At 47.5% G+C, this 18,688-nt stretch overlaps 2 protein-coding genes across 3 annotated transcripts in view; one reads left to right on the forward strand and one right to left on the reverse strand.

Annotated features, from left to right (window-relative positions):
* The window catches only part of RBBP5 (RB binding protein 5, histone lysine methyltransferase complex subunit), a 216,952-nt gene that overhangs the window by 40,726 nt on the left and 157,538 nt on the right, over positions 1 to 18,688 (forward strand). The window lies entirely within an intron of this gene.
* CNTN2 (contactin 2) overlaps positions 11,101 to 18,688 on the reverse strand; it is a 34,885-nt gene continuing 27,297 nt past the window's right edge. For both annotated transcript variants that reach the window (XM_055234103.2, XM_055234102.2), the window contains 5 exons: positions 18,569 to 18,681; positions 16,975 to 17,161; positions 16,509 to 16,621; positions 15,867 to 16,035; positions 11,101 to 15,459 (listed from right to left, as the gene is read on the reverse strand). In XM_055234103.2, coding sequence (XP_055090078.1) covers positions 15,350 to 15,459; positions 15,867 to 16,035; positions 16,509 to 16,621; positions 16,975 to 17,161; positions 18,569 to 18,681 — 692 coding nt within the window. In that variant the 3' untranslated portion in view covers positions 11,101 to 15,349. The remainder of the gene's footprint in view (positions 15,460 to 15,866; positions 16,036 to 16,508; positions 16,622 to 16,974; positions 17,162 to 18,568; positions 18,682 to 18,688) is intronic.

Genomic DNA, 18,688 nt, shown 5'->3' on the forward strand with positions numbered 1-18,688 from the left:
CAGGAATTAACATTTTGTCACAATTATCTTTCTCAATAGAGATTGATTTTGTTAAACCATTTGAAAGCTAGTCACAGACGTTGCAACTCTTAACTCTTAAACCATGTATGCATCTCCTAATAAGGATGTTCTCTGTAACCACAATATCTTTATCACACTAAGAAAATTAACAATTTCTGGCCAGGCTCGGTGGCTCACACCTGTAATCCCAGCACTTTGGGAGGCCGAGGCGGGCAGATCACGAGGTCAGGAGATCGAGACCATCCTGGCATAACACAGTGAAACCCCGTCTCTACTAAAAGTACAAAAAATTAGCTGGGCGTGGTAGTGGGTGCCTGTAGTCCCAGCTACTCCGGAGGCTGAGGCAGGAGAATAGCGTGAACCCAGGAGGCAGAGCTCGCAGTGAGCTGAGATTGCGCCACTGCACTCCAGCCTGGGCGACAGTGCAAGACTCTGTCTCAAAAACAACAACGACAAAAATTTAACAATTTCTTTCTTTCTTTTTTTTAATTTTGAGACAGAGTTTTGCTCTTGTAGCCCAGGCTGGAGTGCAATGGTGTGATCTCAGCTCACTGCAACCTCTGCCTCCTAGGTTCAAGTGATTCTCCTGCCCCAGCCTCCTGAGTAGCTGGGATTACAGGTGCCTGCCACCATGCCTGGCTAATTTTTTTTGTATTTTTAGTAGAGATGGGGTTTTGCCATATTGGCCAGCCTGGTCGAACTCCTGACCTCAGATGATCCACCTGCCTCGGCCTCCCAAAGTGCTGGGATTACAGGTGTGAGCCACTGGACCTGGCCAAAATTTAACAATTTCTTAATCTTATATATAGTTTATACAAAGTTGAGCATCCCAAGTATGAAAACCTGAAATATATAATGCTCCAAAACTTGAAACTTTTTGAGTACCAACATGGTGCTCAAAGGAAATGCTTATTGGAAGAGCTTAGATTTTGGATTTCTTGGATTTGGGATGCTCAACCTGTAAGTATAATGCAAAGATGCCAAAATCTGAAAAAGTCTGAAATCTGGAACATGTCTGGTCCCAAACATTTTGGATAAGGGATACTCAGCCTGTATTCACTTCTCAATATCCAAAATCTTAACAGCTTTTTAATTTCATTTTTGATCCAGGATCAAATAAAGGTTCATGTGTTATATTTCTCTTTTTATATATATCCCTTTTTTTATTATTATACTTTAGGTTTTAGGGTACATGTGCACAATGTGCAGGTTTGTTACATATGTATCCATGTGCCATGTTGGTTTGCTGCACCCATTAACTTGTCATTTAGCATTAGGTATATCTCCTAATGCTGTCCCTCCCCCCTCCCCCCAAACCCACATCAGTCCCCGGAGTGTGATGTTCCCCTTCCTGTGTCCATCAGTTCTCATTGTTCAATTCCCACCTATGAGTGAGAACATGCGGTGTTTGGTTTTTTGTCCTTGTGATAGTTTACTGAGAATGATGTTTTCCAGTTTCATCCATGTCCCTACAAAGGACATGAACTCATCATTTTTTAGCTGCATAGCATTCCATGGTATATATGTGCCACATTTTTTTAATCCAGTCTATCGTTGTTGGACATTTGGGTTGGTTCCAACTCTTTGCTATTGTGAATAGTGCCACAATAAACATACATGTGCATGTGTCTTTATGGCAGCATGATTTATAGTCCTTTGGGTATATACCCAGTAATGGGATGGCTGGGGTCAAATGGTATTTCTAGTTCTAGATCCCTGAGGAATCGCCACAGTGACTTCCACAATGGTTGAACTAGTTTACAGTCCCACCAACAGTGTAAAAGTGTTCCTATTTCTCCACATCCTCTCCAGCACCTGTTGTTTCCTGACTTTTTAATGATGGCCATTCTAACTGGTGTGAGATGGTATCTCATTGTGGTTTTGATTTGCATTTCTCTGATGGCCAGTGATGATGAGCATTTTTTCATGTGTCTTTTGGCTGCATAAATGTCTTCTTTTGAGAAGTGTCTGTTCATGTCCTTTGCCCACTTTTTGATGGGGTTGTTTTTTTCTTGTAAATTTGTTTGAGTTCATTGTAGATTCTGGATATTAGCCCTTTGTCAGATGAGTAGGTTGCAAAAAATTTCTACCATTCTGTAGTTGCCTGTTCACTCTGATGGTAGTTTCTTTTGCTGTGCAGAAGCTCTTTAGTTTAATGAGATCCCATTTGTCAATTTTGGCTTTTGTTGCCATTGCTTTTGGTGTTTTAGACATGAAGTCCTTGCCCACGCCTATGTCCTGAATGGTATTGCCTAGGATTTCTTCTAGGGTTTTTATGGTTTTAGGTCTAACATGTAAGTCTTTAATCCATCTTGAATTAATTTTTGTATAAGGTGTAAGGAAGGGGTCCAGTTTCAGCTTTCTACATATGGCTAGCCAGTTTTCCTAGCACCATTTATTAAATAGGGAATCCTTTCCCCATTGGTTGTTTTTGTCAGGTTTGTCAAAGATCAGATAGTTGTAGATATGCGGCATTATTTCTGAGGGCTCTGTTCTGTTCCATTGATCTATGTCTCTGTTGTGGTACCAGTACCACGCTGTTTTGGTTACTGTAGCCTTGTAGTATAGTTTGAAGTCAGGTAGCGTGATGCCTCCAGCTTTGTTCTTTTGGCTTAGGATTGACTTGGCGATGCGGGCTCTTTTTTGGTTCCATATGAACTTTAAAGTAGTTTTTTCCAATTCTGTGAAGAAAGTCATTGGTAGCTTGATGGGGATGGCATTGAATCTATAAATTACCTTGGGCAGTATGGCCATTTTCACGATATTGATTCTTCCAACCCATGAGCATGGAATGTTCTTCCATTTGTTTGTATCCTCTTTTTTTTTTTTTTTTTTTTTTTTTTGAGACGGGAGTCTTGCTCTGTCGCCCAGGCTGGAGTGCAGTGGCGCAATCTCGGCTCACTGCAAGCTCCGCCTCCCGGGTTCACGCCATTCTCCTGCCTCAGCCTCTCCGAGTAGCTGGGACTACAGGCGCCCGCCACCACGCCCGGCTAATTTTTTTTTTTGTATTTTTAGTAGAGACGGGGTTTCACCGTGGTCTCGATCTCCTGACCTCATGATCCGCCCGCCTCGGCCTCCCAAAGTGCTGGGATTACAAGCGTGAGCCACCGCGCCCGGCCTTTGTATCCTCTTTTATTTCATTGAGCAGTGGTTTGTAGTTCTCCTTGAAGAGGTCCTTCACATCCCTTGTAAGTTGGATTCCTAGGTATTTTATTCTCTTTGAAGTAATTGTGAATGGGAGTTCACTCATGATTTGGCTCTCTGTTTGTCTGTGATTGGTGTACAAGCATGCTTGTGATTTTTGTACATTGATTTTGTATTCTGAGACTTTGCTGAAGTTGCTAATCAGCTTAAGGAGATTTTGGGCTGAGACAGCGGGGTTTTCTAGATACACAATCATGTCATCTGCAAACAGGGACAATTTGACTTCCTCTTTTCCTAATTGAATACCATTTATTTCCTTCTCCTGCCTGATTGCCCTGGCCAGAACTTCCAGCACTATGTTGAATAGGAGTGGTGAGAGAGGGCATCCATGTCTTGTGCCAGTTTTCAAAGGGAATGCTTCCAGTTTTTGCCCATTCAGTATGATATTGGCTGTGGGTTTGTCATAGATAGCTCTTATTATTTTGAGATACGTCCCATCAATACCTAATTTATTGAGAGTTTTTAGCATGAAGCATTGTTGAATTTTGTCAAAGGCCTTTTCTGCATCTATTGAGATAATCATGTGGTTTTTGTCTTTGGTTCTGTTTATATGCTGGATTACATTTATTGATTTGCGTATGTTGAACCAGCCTTGCATCCCAGGGATGAAGCCCACTTGATCATGGTGTATAAGCTTTTTGATGTGCTGCTGGATTCGGTTTGCCAGTATTTTATTGAGCATTTTTGCATCAATGTTCATCAAGGATATGGGTCTGAAATTCTCTTTTTTGGTTATGTCCCCGCCAGGCTTTGGTATCAGGACGATGCTGGCCTCATAAAATGTGTTAGGGAGGATTCCCTCTTTTTCTATCGATTGGAATAGTTTCAGAAGGAATGGTACCAGTTCCTCCTTGTACCTCTGGTAGAATTTGGCTGTGAATCCATCAGGTCCTGGACTCTTTTTGGTTGGTAAGCTATTGATTATTGCCACAATTTCAGAGCCTGTTATTGGTCTATTCAGAGATTCAACGACTTCCTGGTTTAGTCTTGGGAGGGTGTATTTGTCGAGGAATGTATCCATTTCTTCTAGATTTTCTAGTTTATTTGTGTAGAGGTGTTTGTAGTATTCTCTGATGGTAGATTGTATTTCTGTGGGATCGGTGGTGATAACCCCTTTTTCATTTTTTATTGCATCTATTTGATTCTTCTCTCTTTTCTTCTTTATTAGTCTTGCTAGCGGTCTATCAATTTTGTTGATCTTTTCAAAAAACCAGCTCCTGGATTCATTAATGTTTTGAAGGGTTTTTTGTGTCTCTGTTTCCTTCAGTTCTGCTTGGATTTTAGTTATTTCTAGCCTTCTGCTAGCTTTTGAATGTGTTTGCTCTTGCTTTTCTAGTTCTTTTAATTATGATGTTAGGGTGTCAATTTTGGATCTTTCCTGCTTTATCTTGTGGGCATTTAGTGCTATAAATTTCCCTCTACACACTGCTTTGAATGTGTCCCAGAGATTCTGGTATGTTGTGTCTTTGTTCTCGTTGGTTTCAAAGAACATCTTTATTTCTGCCTTCATTTCATTATGTACCCAGTAGTCATTCAGGAGCAGGTTGTTCAGTTTCCATGTAGTTGAGCAGTTTTGAGTGAGTTTCTTAATCCTGAGTTCTAGTTTGATTGCACTGTGGTCTGAGAGACAGTTTGTTATAATTTCTGTTCTTTTCCATTTGCTGAGGAGAGCTTTACTTCCAACTATGTGGTCAATTTTGGAATAGGTGTGGTGTGGTGCTGAAAAAAATGTATATTCTGTTGATTTGAGGTGGAGAGTTCTGTAGATGTCTATTAGGTCCACTTTGTGCAGAGCTGAGTTCAATTCCTGGATATCCTTGTTAACTTTCTGTCTCGTTGATGTGTCTAATGTTGACAGTGGGGTGTTAAAATCTCCCATTATTATTGCGTGGGAGTTTAAGTCCCTTTGTAGGTCACTCAGGACTTGCTTTACGAATCTGGGTGCTCCTGTGTTGGGTGCATATATATTTAGGATACTTAGCTCTTCTTGTTGAATTGATCCCTTTACCATTATGTAATGGCCTTCTTTGTCTCTTTTGGTCTTTGTTGGTTTAAAGTCTATTTTATCAGAGACTAGGATTGCAACCCCTGCCTTTTTTTGTTTTCCATTTGCTTGATAGATCTTCCTCCATCCGTTTATTTTGAGTCTATGTATGTCTCTGCACGTGAGATGGGTTTCCTGAATACAGCACACTGATGGGTCTTGACTCCTTATCCAGTTTGCCAGTCTGTGTCTTTTAATTGGAGCATTTAGCCTATTTACATTTAAAGTTAATATTGTTATGTGTGAATTTGATCCTGTCATTATGATGTTAGTTGGTTATTTTGCTCATTAGTTGATGCAGTTTCTTCCTAGCCTTGATGGTCTTTACAATTTGGCACGTTTTTGCAGTGGCTGGTACCGGTTGTTCCTTTCCATGTTTAGTGCTTCCTTCAGGAGCTCTTTTAGGGCAGGCCTGGTGGTGACAAAATCACTCAGCATTTGCTTGTCTGTAAAGTATTTTATTTCTCCTTCACTTATGAAGCTTAGTTTGGCTGGATATGAAATTCTGGGTTGAAAATTCTTTTCTTTAAGAATGTTGAATATCGGCCCCCACTCACTTCTGGCTTGTAGAGTTTCTGCCGAGAGATCAGCTGTTAGTCTGATGGGCTTCCCTTTGTGGGTAACCCGACCTTTCTCTCTGGCCACCCTTAACATTTTTTCCTTCATTTCAACTTTGGTGAATCTGACAATTATGTGTCTTGGAGTTGCTCTTCTCGAGGAGTATCTTTGTGGCGTTCTCTGTATTTCCTGAATCTGAATGTTGGCCTGCCTTGCTAGATTGGGGAAGTTCTCCTGGATAATATCTTGCAGAGTGTTTTCCAACTTGGTTCCATTCTCCCCGTCATTTTCAGGTACACCAATCAGACGTAGATTTTGTCTTTTCACATAGTCCCAAATTTCCTGGAGGCTTTGTTTGTTTCTTTTTATTCTTTCTTCTCTAAACTTCCCTTCTCGCTTCATTTCATTCATTTCATCTTCCATCACTGATACCCTTTCTTCCGGTTGATTGCATCGACTTCCGAGGCTTCTGCAATCTTCGCATAGTTCTCAAAACTTGGCTTTCAGCTCCATCAGCTCCTTTAAGCCCTTCTCTCCATTGGTTATTCTAGTTATCCATTCATCTAATTTTTTTTTCAAAGTTTTTAACTTCTTTGCTATTGTTTTGAATTTCCTCCCGTAGCTCGGAGTAGTTTGATCGTCTGAAGCCTTCTTCTCTCAACTCGTCAAAGTCATTCTCCATCCAGCTTTGTTCCGTTGCTGGTGAGGAACTGCGTTCCTTTGGAGGAGGAGAGGTGCTCTGCTTTTTAGAGTTTCCAGTTTTTCTGCTCTGTTTTTTCCCCATCTTTGTGGTTTTATCTACTTTTGGTCTTTGATGATGGTGATGTACAGATGGGTTTTTGGTATGGATGTCCTTTCTGTTTGTTAGTTTTCCTTCTACCAGACAGGACCCTCAGCTGCAGGTCTGTTGGAGTTTGCTAAAGGTCCACTCCAGACCCTGTTTGGCTGAGTGTCAGCAGCGGTGGCTGCAGAACAGTGGATTTTCGTGAGACCACAAATTCAGCTGTCTGATAGTTCCTCTGGAAGTTTTGTCTCAGAGGAGTACCTGGCCAAGTGAGGTGTCAGTCTGTCCCTACTGGGGGGGTGCCTCCCAGTTAGGCTGCTCGGGGGTCAGGGACCCACTTTAGGAGGCAGTCTGTCCGTTCTCAGATCTCCAGCTGCGTGCTGGGAGAACCACTACTCTCTTCAAAGCTGTGAGACAGGGACATTTAAGTCTGCAGAGGTTCCTGCTGAATTTTTGTTTGTCTGTGCCCTGCCCCCAGAGGTGGAGCCTACAGAGGCAGGCAGGCCTCCTTGAGCTGTGGTGGGCTCCACCCAGTTCGAGTTTCCTGGCTGCTTTGTTTACCTAAGCAAGCCTGGGCAATGGCGGGCACCCCTCCCTGAGCCTTGCTGCCGCCTTGCAGTTTGATCTCAGACTGCTGTGCTAGCAATCAGCGAGATTCTGTGGGCATAGGACCCTCCGAGCCAGGTGCGGGACACAATCTCCTGGTGTGCCGTTTTCCAAACCCGTTGGAAAAGCGCAGTATTAGGGTGGGACTGACCTGATTTTCCAGGTGCCGTCTGTTACCCCTTTCTTTGACTAGGAAAGGGAACTCCCTGACCCCTTGCCCTTCCCGAGTGAGGCAATGCCTCGCCCTGCTTCGGCTCACGCACAGTGCACTGCACCAACTGTCCTGCACCCACTGTTTGGCGCTCCCTAGTGAGATGAACCCAGTACCTCAAACGGAAATGCAGAAATCACCTGTCTGCTGTGCCGCTCATGCTGGGAGCTGTAGACTGGAGCTGTTCCTATTCGGCCACCTTGGCTCCCTTTCCTATATTTCTCTTAAGTGTCTTATTTTACAACAGATCTCCTGCATTCTTTTGTCTTTCATGACTTTGGTTTTGTTGAATAGTTTACTCCAATTGTCTTAGATAAGGTTCCATAATTTGTATGTGCCATTTCCTCATGATTAGATTCATGAGGAATGAATCTTAAACATTTTTGACAAGAGCCCTATGTAGATATGTACTTAACTGCACCACATTACAAGGCTCATATTTTTGTTTTTGTTTTTGGAGACGGAGTCTTACTGTATCACCCAGACTAGAGTGCAGTGGTACAATCTCAGCTCACTGTAACCTCTGCCTCCCGGGTTCAAGTGATTCTGATGCCTCAGCCTCCTGAGTAGCTGGGACTGTAGGCATGTGCCATCACGCCTATAGATAGGGTTTCACCATGTTGGCCAGGCTGGTCTCGAACTCCTGACCTCAGGTGATCCATCCACCTCGGCCTCTCAAAGTGTTGGGATTACAAGCGTGAGCCACCGTGCCCAGCCAAGGTTGACCCACTATTGATAATAAGCTTGATCATTTGGTTAAGGTGGTGGATGGCCAGATCTCACCACAGATGTGTGGTGTGTGTGTGTGTGTGTGTGTGTGTGTGTGTGTGTGTGTATTTTCCCCTTTGTAATTCATAGTCTGTGGGGTAATACTTTATGATTATATGGCTCTCCAAAAACTCTTCACATATTTTGGCATCCATCGTTTTTGCCTTGTTCAACATTACATGTTGGGGACTGCAAACTGGCAATTCTTTATGTTCATTTTACCTATATTAGCCTGCATTTCTCTGTAAAGAAGAGCTTACCCTTTTTACCCTCTTTTTATTTTTGAGGTCTTAATAGATTCTTCTTATTCAGTGAACTATCTATAATCCAGTATCATTTTATCTTTTTTTAACTTTTTAGGTTTAGGGGAACATGCAGGATTATTGCATAGGTAAATTGAATGTCATGGGGGTTTGGTGTACAGATGATCATTTTCTTGACTTTCAAATTGTCCCTAATTTTGGCCAGTAGGAGTCCCCCCAGGCAAGCTCTTTTGCCCTTTTGCTGTGGTTTTATTTGACATTGAGCATTTTCTTGCTTCTAGTACAACACGGTATCTCAGATTCACATTTGGACTCTCCTTGCCCCAAACCTGAATGTGGTCTTTCCCCAAGGAACCCTGGTTCCTCTTAGTGTGGGGAGTAGCATTGAGAAACCAAGGTTTGCATGTTGGGTGTGCTTATTGCTACTGGGGAGTCATTGCTCCTAGGCTGTCTCAGTGTCCTAGATGTATGTCATGAGTTCAGAGCATCTTTGTCGTTTAAAGTTGTTAGGTGGTTCCGATATATGGCTAAGGTTAAGAACCACTGACTGAGGCCCAGGCATAGGGAGTCATTTTACTATTGCTCTTATTTTAAAAAAGATCTTTACATTTTACACACACCCTTACCCCCATTCTGTCTACTTCAGAGGGGATAGATTTCAGAAGACCTGGGTTCTGGTCCTTGTTCTGCTATTGATGGTGTAATGGGGCAAGCTACGTGACATCATCTTTGAAATGGGTGATTGTGGGGATCCAGTGAGATCCTGTGAGGTAAACTGAAGTACTGGACATGAGTTCAGGAATATTATTGATGAAGCATTCAGTACGGGACAACTTGCTGAGACATTCAGGAGATAGCTTGCTGTACTTTAAGCAAGCAGTCTTGACACTAGAAGACCATAAAATATCCTACTTTATATCTAATGAACTCAACATGACATTGCTGAGAAGGGAGGAAGACTGATGGGTACTATGTCCCATTTTCCAGATGGAGAGACTGAGTAACTTTTCCAGTCTTCTGTTGCAGCCAGTAGTCAAGCATGGGATGGACTATTGCACAGCTCTGTCATTATAACCCTCTGTGCATTGGGCTCTTGAGTTTTGACTCCAAGGATGTAAAGGGATTGAGCAGAGTAGAGAAAAGATGCTCAGTTGTGTTAGTAAAGCAAAACCTGTTGAATTCTGTGCAGGTAATCTACCTTTGCAGGGTCAAGGGGATGCTGACTGGACTAATATTTGGGTTTTAGAGTGGCTGGTGTTCCCACATCCCCTTTGGGGGCAAAGTGGAAGAGATGACCCTTTTGTGATATACTGGTGTCCGTACAGGCCCCTTCCGGAGGCTTGTTGTCAACCTGGGCTTCCAGGCACACAGCTAACGAGTATTGAGGCCTCCATTCACCATCTCCCTCTTCCCTGAAAAAATCCGGGGGCATAGTCAGCATGGAGCCCTACCTGCTTTGCACTGAAAGACTCAAAACACAGAGCCGTGCAAGTGTATCTCCACACACATCTTCATCTGTAATAAAAGTTTGATAGGCTGGGCACGGTGGCTCATGCCTGTAATCCCAGCACTTTGGGAGGCCGAAGTGGGTGGATCACCTGAGGTCAGGAGTTTGAGACCAGCTTGGCCAACATGGTGAAACCCTGGCTCTACTAAAAAACACAAAAATTAGCCAGGCGTGGTGGCATGTGCCTATAATCCCAGCTACTCAGGAGGCTGAAGCAGGAGAATCGCTTGAACCCAGGAGGTAGAGGTTGCAGCGAGCTGAGATTATGCCATTGCACTCCAGCCTGGGCGACAAGAGTGAAACTCCGTCTCAAAAAAAAAAAAAAAAAAAGTTTGATAAATGGTTATCGAATGTGTGAGAAAGTGTGGCTGGAAAGTGACTAGTAATTCAAACCCTTGTGGCTGCTGTGAGCCAAGAGTAGAGGCAGCAGCCTCGTTCTCACCAGTTGGGTATCATTAATGTCTCTGCAGGGAGACTTTCCTTTGGGACCATTGAGTCAACATCTCAGAGATATCTTAAAAATCAGGCCACCTTGAAGCAGTACCATCACATAAGCATTGTTACTGCCACTGTATTAGGTAAAGCCAACTGATTCTAGCCAAATGCCTGTGTGTGCTCTGCTTGGACCTGCCTTAGGATCTTGGCCTATTTTTTTTTTTTTTTTTTTTTTTTGAGACGGAGTCTTTCTCCGTTCCCCAGGCTGGAGTGCAGTGGCACGATCTCGGCTCACTGCAAGCTCCACCTCCCAGGTTTACGCCATTCTCCTGCCTCAGCCTCCCAAGTAGCTGGGACTACAGGCACCCGCCAACACGCCCGGCTAATTTTTTGTATTTTTAGTAGAGATGGGGTTTCACGGTGTTAGCCAGGTTGGTTTCGATCTCCTGCCCTCGTGATCCGCCCGCCTCGGCCTCCCAAAGTGCTGGGATTACAGGCTTGAGCCACCGTGCCCGGCCGATCTTGGCCTGATTTTTCCCTCCTCCTGGGACTGGATGAAGCAATATACATTGTATGTTGTAACTTCCTTACATTTTGCTGTGTGAGGGGTAAAGAAATTCTTGGATAAAAGCCTCTGGAGTGAAGAACAGGACAAGGAAGTATGGTTTAGCCTGATGATAAAAACACCCACAGCTCGTGCCAGCTGCCCCAACAGGTTGAGAAACCATCTTTATTTAAGAACTGCCTGCTACCAGAGTCAATAAATAACTATCATTACAAGAAGTACAGGAGAGAAATAGTAGGCCAGTGGGAGTGGTTGCGTTTTAACAAACACTGAGTCAAGTCAGTGGTCCGATGAAGCCCTAGCATTTGCCAAGCTGTGAGTCTCTCTAAGCTGTGCAGGCCCTGGATGGGACAGGTAAGTTAGAGGAGTCTTGGGGCTGAGGCAAGATGTATCCCATCTAAGGGCACTAAGTGTCATAGGCCCCAAAGGCTGCCTGGGGCTCTGGCCAAAGCTATCTGACCTATTTTGTTTCTCTCATTTTCCTTTACGTCCTGTCTGCCCAAAGCCTATGACCATATACACAAGTCCACGGGTGTCCTGCAGCTACCAGGTGCCTGTTTCCATGCAGCTTTTTGGAGGCACATAGAAAAATGCCCTTCTAATCCCTTTTATGCTAAGAGCCTCTCTGGCAATCCCCATCACATCCAGGAGGAAGCCTAGGGTAGGCCTCACCCAGGGAGACAGAGCACCACTGTCATGCCAGTGGCCACAGGTTTGACCTGTGTCTCTGACCAATGAACCAGTTGGCAGTGCCAACTGTGTCTCTGACCAATGAGCCAGTTGGCAGTGCCATTCTGAGACCAGGCAGAGAAAAGATTCCTCTGTAGCTGGGGAAGAGATTAAGGGAGTCAAACATTCCTAGCCATTTTGGGCTCTTGCCCAGAGTACAGGCTGGCTGGCCCTTGGGGCTGCCCTAAAGAGTCAGCATATGCTGGGATAAGCACTGGGCTGTAACCAGAATTCCTAGATGAGCCCCCTTAATGGCTTCCCGTAAGGTGCGGGGCCACAGCAGGTGGGATCTCCAAGACTTCCTGGGCTGAACACTTTGATTCTAAGAGTCTCATCTCTGGATGGACACTTGGACCATCTCCTGCCCCTCCAGTCACAGCTTCACCTATCCTAGACCCCATGTCAACAGCTGTCAAAATTCCTCAAAGGTCCCTCAAAAAGAAGCTCTTCCTTATTCCAGGGCCTCCTGGAATGAGGAATGTCATTCCAGAGGTTTTTTTCTGATGTTTAACCTGTTTTGTCTGTTGTTACTTTATGAAAAAAAGACACCCCCCACCTACCCCATGGCCTTGCCACTCCCTGGCACCATTTGTATCATTTGCTGCCCTGAATGAAAGCAGATAACCTGACCTTGCTGGGCCCTGAGACTCCATCGGGAGACAGCTGCCTTCCCCCTGAGGCTGGGTGTACAGCTGGATTGTTAGAGCAACAAGGACCACGGAGCCAGGGCAAAGGGCTCTGTAAGGGGAGCCCAAATGTATGCAGAAGAGAGGACACTTTTCTCCCTGGGCCCTGAAGAGGTGCCTACAGGTGGTTCCTGTCCCTAGTCCCCAAGGCGTTTACTGGCCACTAAGCTGTGGGGTAAAGTACTTGTTTGTGGCTGTTCCTCTTGCCGTCTCCTCTGGGGCTTGATGTGTGAGAGGAGATAACCCAGAACCGTGGTCTCATCATCACAGTGAAAATAAGCACACTCTCAACTCCTCCAGCCCATCTGGGCAGAGAACACGAAAATCAGAGAATCCCTGGGCAGGAGGGGATCCTGAGAAGCATCTAATCTAGTCTTCTGCAAGCAAGCTCATGTACAAGTCACTCTAGCAGAAGGCTGTTGCATTTTACAAGCTTGCATGTCCTCAGGTCACCTATTGTCTTATTAAACCTTAGTCAGTACTCTACCTGAAATCTCAGGCTGCAGGAACATTTATTTTATTGTCGTTCTATCCCTCAAATTCTGTCTGCCCAGGTTTTCCTGGGGCTCAGTTTTCCCTGGTTAAAAACCCTTCGTGGGTCTCCCAGGAGGTCTGCCTTCCTCCCCTTTTTAGTGGACCTCATTAGCATTAAGGTACTTGTAAGTATTGTTGGCCTCAAGCAAGTTTAGGGGCTGTAGCCTCCAGCTTCACTGGTTAGGTCCTATGCCAAACCAGCTCCTCCCTCGGCCCAGCAACTGGACACCTGTCCCCTGCTTCCCCTGACGCAGCCCGAGGCAATGAGGAAGGAATTGGATAAAACTTGGAAGGAGGTTTTGTTCAGCATCCCCTTTCTGATGGAGAACCAGGCACAGGCCAAGTCGTGGCCAGAGGGGGGCCAGGAGGGATGCTAGGCCAAGTTTGGACTCCCTGTCAGAGAGAATGGTCATACAGCTGAGCCCCTAGCACCCTTGCTTGTAAGGGTTGGGAAGAGGTGAGGAGGCTTTGATTAGCCAGCTCTAGGAAAGCTGACCTGGGCTGGGGGTGGGTGGGTAGGGTGCAGTGGGGATTTGGTTGTGGCAGGGAAAAGGCATGTGAGCTTATATTTTTAAAAAAATTGTAGTGGGTAAACATCAACATAAACCTGCCCAGGAAAATAGAGCAGGACTTAAAAGTTTAAAAAACCATAACAAAATAGAGCTCTAACTGTAAACTACAGAAAACAGGCTCAGAGCTTCCGAGGACATACGCCCTTCAAGATGCCTGTCCCGCTGCCCCCTGTGAAGGGCCACCTGTCAGAGCACGGGCTTTGGGGTTTCCTGGTTGTGCTGTTGCTCTTGCCTAGGGAATCTGCTCTTGCTTTGGCCTCTTTGGAGGGTGACAGGGAGCTTCAAGTGAGCACTCCATGTTGAAGTTCGGTAGAAGCTCTGCCCACACCTTGGACTGGAACCCAGCCATGCCAATCCCCATGATCACCAATCCGAACCCCTTGAAGTAGAATTTTCATACCCTACTGACTAACCACCTTCTTAGCCAGGCCATAGCCATTCAGCAGTGCCTCCTTCCTCTGGGTAGACAAACAGCCTTGAACAGAAAGGTGGGAGACTCGAGTTCTTAACCCAGCCCCATCTCTTCCGGGCTGTGACCTTGGGAATCCCAGATCCTCTCTGGACCACCTCCATTTCCTCATCTGTTGAGGGGCTTGAAGAAGTTGAGCTCTAAGGCTTCTTCCAACTCCGACGTTCTGTGACTGGTGGTATACCCAGAGCTCAGGAAAGGATGGCCCATTTATTAACCCCTTTTTCTCTGGGGAAATGCAAGCAGTCCAAGGCCGTCTGGGAGCGGATCTGGCCAGGTGGTCCTAGGTATACCTGGGAGCAGGCAGGGCCACATTTATCCTCTGCCCTTCCCAGAAACCTCCCAATTCCAGGACACACAGCATGAATGCTGCATTCCCCTCCCAGGCAGGAGTGAGTCAGTGCTGGGAGACCAGAGTCTGGGGCTGCAGGTCGGGGAGGCCGAGCTGACTGCAGGCAGCGCTGGAGGGAGAGGCGGGCGCATGATTGGCCATCTCCTGCCCAAACCCTGGAGGGACTGTGCAGGATGGGTCTTGGAGGGGTGGGAGACCCCACCAAAACAAGCCCTTTAGTCACCCAGCCACCTGAAGTGGCACTGTCAATCTGGGGATGACAGGGTCAGGTTGGCAGTGTTGGCTGAGAGGACATCGTCACCTAGGTTGTGACTATCTCAGACCAAGGCTGGTGCCCCTTTCCACCAAGGGCCCTGGCCTCTCAACTCTTTTTGGCTCCCACCCCAAGCAGCCTGGAGTATCATCCCCCTCAAAGCTGAAGGGGCTCAGGCTCCCAGCCTCAGGCATCGGGGCGCTGGTTCTCAGCTGCTTGGGCAGGCAGGAGCCCCTAGGGAGTCATCGGGGACAGCGTCAGGGTCCTTGCTGCTGCTGAAGGGAGAAGGTAGGAGAGTTCTTGGTCCCAGGGCTTGCCCTTCTTCCTTAGACTGAAGGATGGTGAGGTGTGCACTTCGCCCCAGTTCTTCAGCCTGTTCATGTCTGGTGTTCCTGCCGGGCCTAGGACTGCTCTCAAGTGGCTGAGTCTGCATAGGGTCCCAGAGCGCCATCTCTGCTGAGTTGAAGACATGTTTTTAAAACCCCCTTCTTCCCACAGGCCTGTTCCTTCCCTCCAGGCAGCCTAGAGCTCAGGTATAGGCGTCAGTGTCATCATGGAAGTTACTGCCTGGTGCCTCTCGATTTAAAGAAAATCCTTGCGTGGGTTCTATCCTGCGGCAGAATATAAAATATCCTACCTCCTACAAAAAGGGCACTGTTTAAAGTAGGTATTTAAAACCAGCCACTCTCTGGCACAGTATCAGGCCACCTTGGCAGCAGGAAGGGGCCGGCTGGCTGTGTCCATCGGAGGTGGCGTCCAGCTGCGGCGCAGAGGGAGGGGTTCCAGGATCAGAGCTCCAGGGAGCCTATGAGGATCAGCATCGCCACGGAGTGGGAAACGATGGTGCCAGGGTGTGGTGCTGGGCGGACTGCCATGTTCTCCACCATCATGCTTGTGCCTGAAACCAGCACAAGCTGAGTCAGCTGGGCCTGGGACTACCCTAGCCCCACCCTTGTGGCAAGACTAACGAGACTCACAGGGCCAGCTGCAGGCCTGGGAGCGGACGGCTGGGTGGTCTTCTCAGTCCGACTCCTATGGTGTTTTGTAGGCCCTTTGCTATTGCTGGTTGGTCCTCAGCCTCCCCCTGCACCCTGCTCCCTTCCCTGGCCCTCGGGGATGTTCTGGGGGCTGGGTAGAAATGTGCTGGCGAGGCAGTTCTAGGACTACTTGGCACTTGGTTCCTGCCTGCCTTCCACTTTCCTTTGCGGGTAGAGATTGGAGTTGGCCTGGGTGGGAATGATCCCCTCAGGTATCTGGGTGGATCCTGAATCTCTCGAGGGGATAAGGGCAGGGGAGGGGCAGCACCTCCATTCCTCACGATGTGGACTTCTGCAGGGATCCCATCCCCTCCGGGCCCTGTGGTCCGAATTTGTACCAGGGCATGACCAATGTCTTCAGGCACTGGGATTTCTATCCAGTTCTTGCCGGTGAGGTGGAGCGTGGGAGTCAGGTGTAAGTCATTCTGGTACAGCATCTGTGGGAAGGAGGTTTCCAGGTGGAGTTTCCTGACACCAGGCTGATCGTTGAGTCATTCCCAGCTTTAGGTACTGGGAGGAGCCCCGATGGTTCTGGGCTCTTGAGGTCCAGCCTCCTCACCCCTCCTCCCCATTGACAAAGCTCCTCATTGGTGGAGGAAAGCTTGCAGGCCACTGAACTGTTTCTGTAGACTCCTTAAGCTAGAAGAACCCCCATACTCCATCCCCATAGTCCATCATTGCCCCTGTGAACTCTGCCTTTCTGCAGTGATACCATCTGCCCCTGTTTTTATAGTTTCTACTGCAAGTTACCGAGAGAATCGTTCATGAATTTCATTCCTCTCACAGTCACAAACCCTTTGCTTATGTCTCACTCAGATGCCTCTTGCTATAAATTGCTGCTTCTTATGTTCACTGGAAACACAGAGGAGCTGTTCCTTCCCATTCTGGGCCTAGCTGATCCCTTCCTCACCTTATAGCCGGTGACTGCAGACTCATTTCGGAAAGGGACCACAGGGTCCCACTTAATGCTGAGACTGGAGCTTGAGAAAGTCCAGGAGATGTTGCCAGGAGGTCGCTGTGGAGCTGCCAGAGAGGAAGAATTGGAGAGATGTCCAAACATTTCCCTGGCACCCCGCACCCCCTCACCTTTAGCCAGCCTTTCTCTGGATGTTTGCCTCTAGCAGTTACACCCAGCACATTCTGTCACCCATGTCCACGAAACAAAGCCCATGAAAATCCAAAGGTTGGAGAAGTGTGAGACGCTTCAGGGGCCATGAATTCCATTCCCTTATTTCCATTAAGCTCGCTGCCTAGTTTCTGTTCAGACCAAAGCTGGTGGGCTAGAGCATTTGTCTTATCATTTGGGAAAGAGTGATCTCAGAGGCACCCACCCTCCAACATATTCCCCTACCCCCACCCCAGGCAGACAGACTCACGGGGCTTCATGGTTGTGGCGTTGGCAGAAGGGCTGGCAGGCCCAGTGCCAGCCCGGTTGTAGGCCCTCACGGTCACATGGTACTTGGTGTTGGAATGCAGGCCGCTGATTCGGGCACTGGTGTCCAGCCCTGCTGTCCTCACTCGGTCTGCGGCTGCTTCTTTGTCCCCAGCTTTCCAGCAGCGGATCTGAAGGAGGTGGGGGTACCCAAGGGGTAGTAGTCAAGCCCAGGATCTCAGGGCTGCCCCGGCCCCCAACATTCTGTTCCTTTCTTGCTCATCCTGGTCCTTGTGACCCAGTCTCAGGCCTCAGAACCTGGACACTAGATCATGAGCACCCAGACAGCAGGGCCGTGTGGGTGTGAGTCCCTGCTGTCTGCTGGTGCCTAGTTCAAGGAAGGTGCTCAAGACATGGGTCAGGGAGGGAGCCGGTGGCACAGGCTCAACCTAGCAATGGCCTGCTGGAACCCATCTCATTTCATTAACTTGGGGGGCTACCGTGGGCATTCTGCTAAGGGACAGAAAATGCTTATTTGTACTGCAAAGTAGTCCCCTGGCCCCAAGCAAGCTTCTGAAGGTTGCCTAATAAATGAAAACCCATTTTCATGGTAATCATAGCATGAAGACCTGCTAAATATGCTTTCAAATCAAGGGCAGAGTTTGGAATTATCTCCACACTGTGGCTTGCCTAAGCTATTGTACTCAAATCTAGAGTACTCTACTGGAATGAACTTGTGCTATCACTAGTAGGCCCAGCTTGATGGTTCCTTCTTGCTTTTCCTTCTTTCTCTCCCTCTTGCTTCCCCTCACTTACCATCTGCTCCATAAGTACCCCTATGTGGAGTTCTCATGGGCCCAGGACACAGGCCAGACTGCTGGGCCCCAGATTCCCCCGGGACAGGATGATCAACTGTCCATAGAACGGCTCAGGCTGTTTTCTGTGCAGCCCTGGACAGGCCAGCCTGAATGGGCTCTGGGATGAAAGGGGCAGGCCATGCCCCTTCCCAGAACCTGTTCCTTCTACCCTCCCAGCTTCCAATGCTGGCTCTAGCCAAGCATTTACTTTAAGGCTGCCTCCAGGGTCTGTCTTCCCCAGTGGGCATAAGCCATGGGGTCTTTTTTTTTTTTTTTTTTTTTTTGAGATGGAGTCTCGCTCTGTCACCCAGGCTGGAGTGCAGTGGTGCAATCTCAGCTCACTGCAACCTCTGCCTCCTGAACTCAAGCGATTCTCCTGCCTCAGCCTCCTAAGTAGCTGGGATTACAGGCATGGGCCACCACGCCCAGCTAATTTTTGTATTTTTAGTAGAGGCGGGGCTTCACCATGTTGGCCAGGCTGGTCTCGAATTCCTGATCTCAGGAGATCTACCGCCTCAGCCTCCCAAAGTGCTGGGATTACAGGCATGAGCCGCCGCGCCCGGCCTGCCATGGGGTCTTAGTGAAATTTGCATTCACAGTGCTGCATAGACTGGATGCTCAGTTTGCCATGTCAGTGAACCAGGGACGCCAGGAGGAATGATTAGTGATCTGTGAGTTGTTCCCACCTGGCTTTGAAGCCCCAGCACCCCTTCCTCTCCCAAGCCCCAGGTTGGTGCTCACCTCATACCCCAGGAGGATACCATTCATGTCCTGCTGCACGGGTTCCCAGGTCACGTTCATCTCTGAGGATGAGACCCCTTTGGCCCAGACCTTGGTAGGGGCCACCCTGGGCTCTGGGGA

The sequence above is a fragment of the Symphalangus syndactylus genome, chromosome 19 (genome assembly GCF_028878055.3).
Source record: "Symphalangus syndactylus isolate Jambi chromosome 19, NHGRI_mSymSyn1-v2.1_pri, whole genome shotgun sequence".
Taxonomy (NCBI): domain Eukaryota; kingdom Metazoa; phylum Chordata; class Mammalia; order Primates; family Hylobatidae; genus Symphalangus; species Symphalangus syndactylus.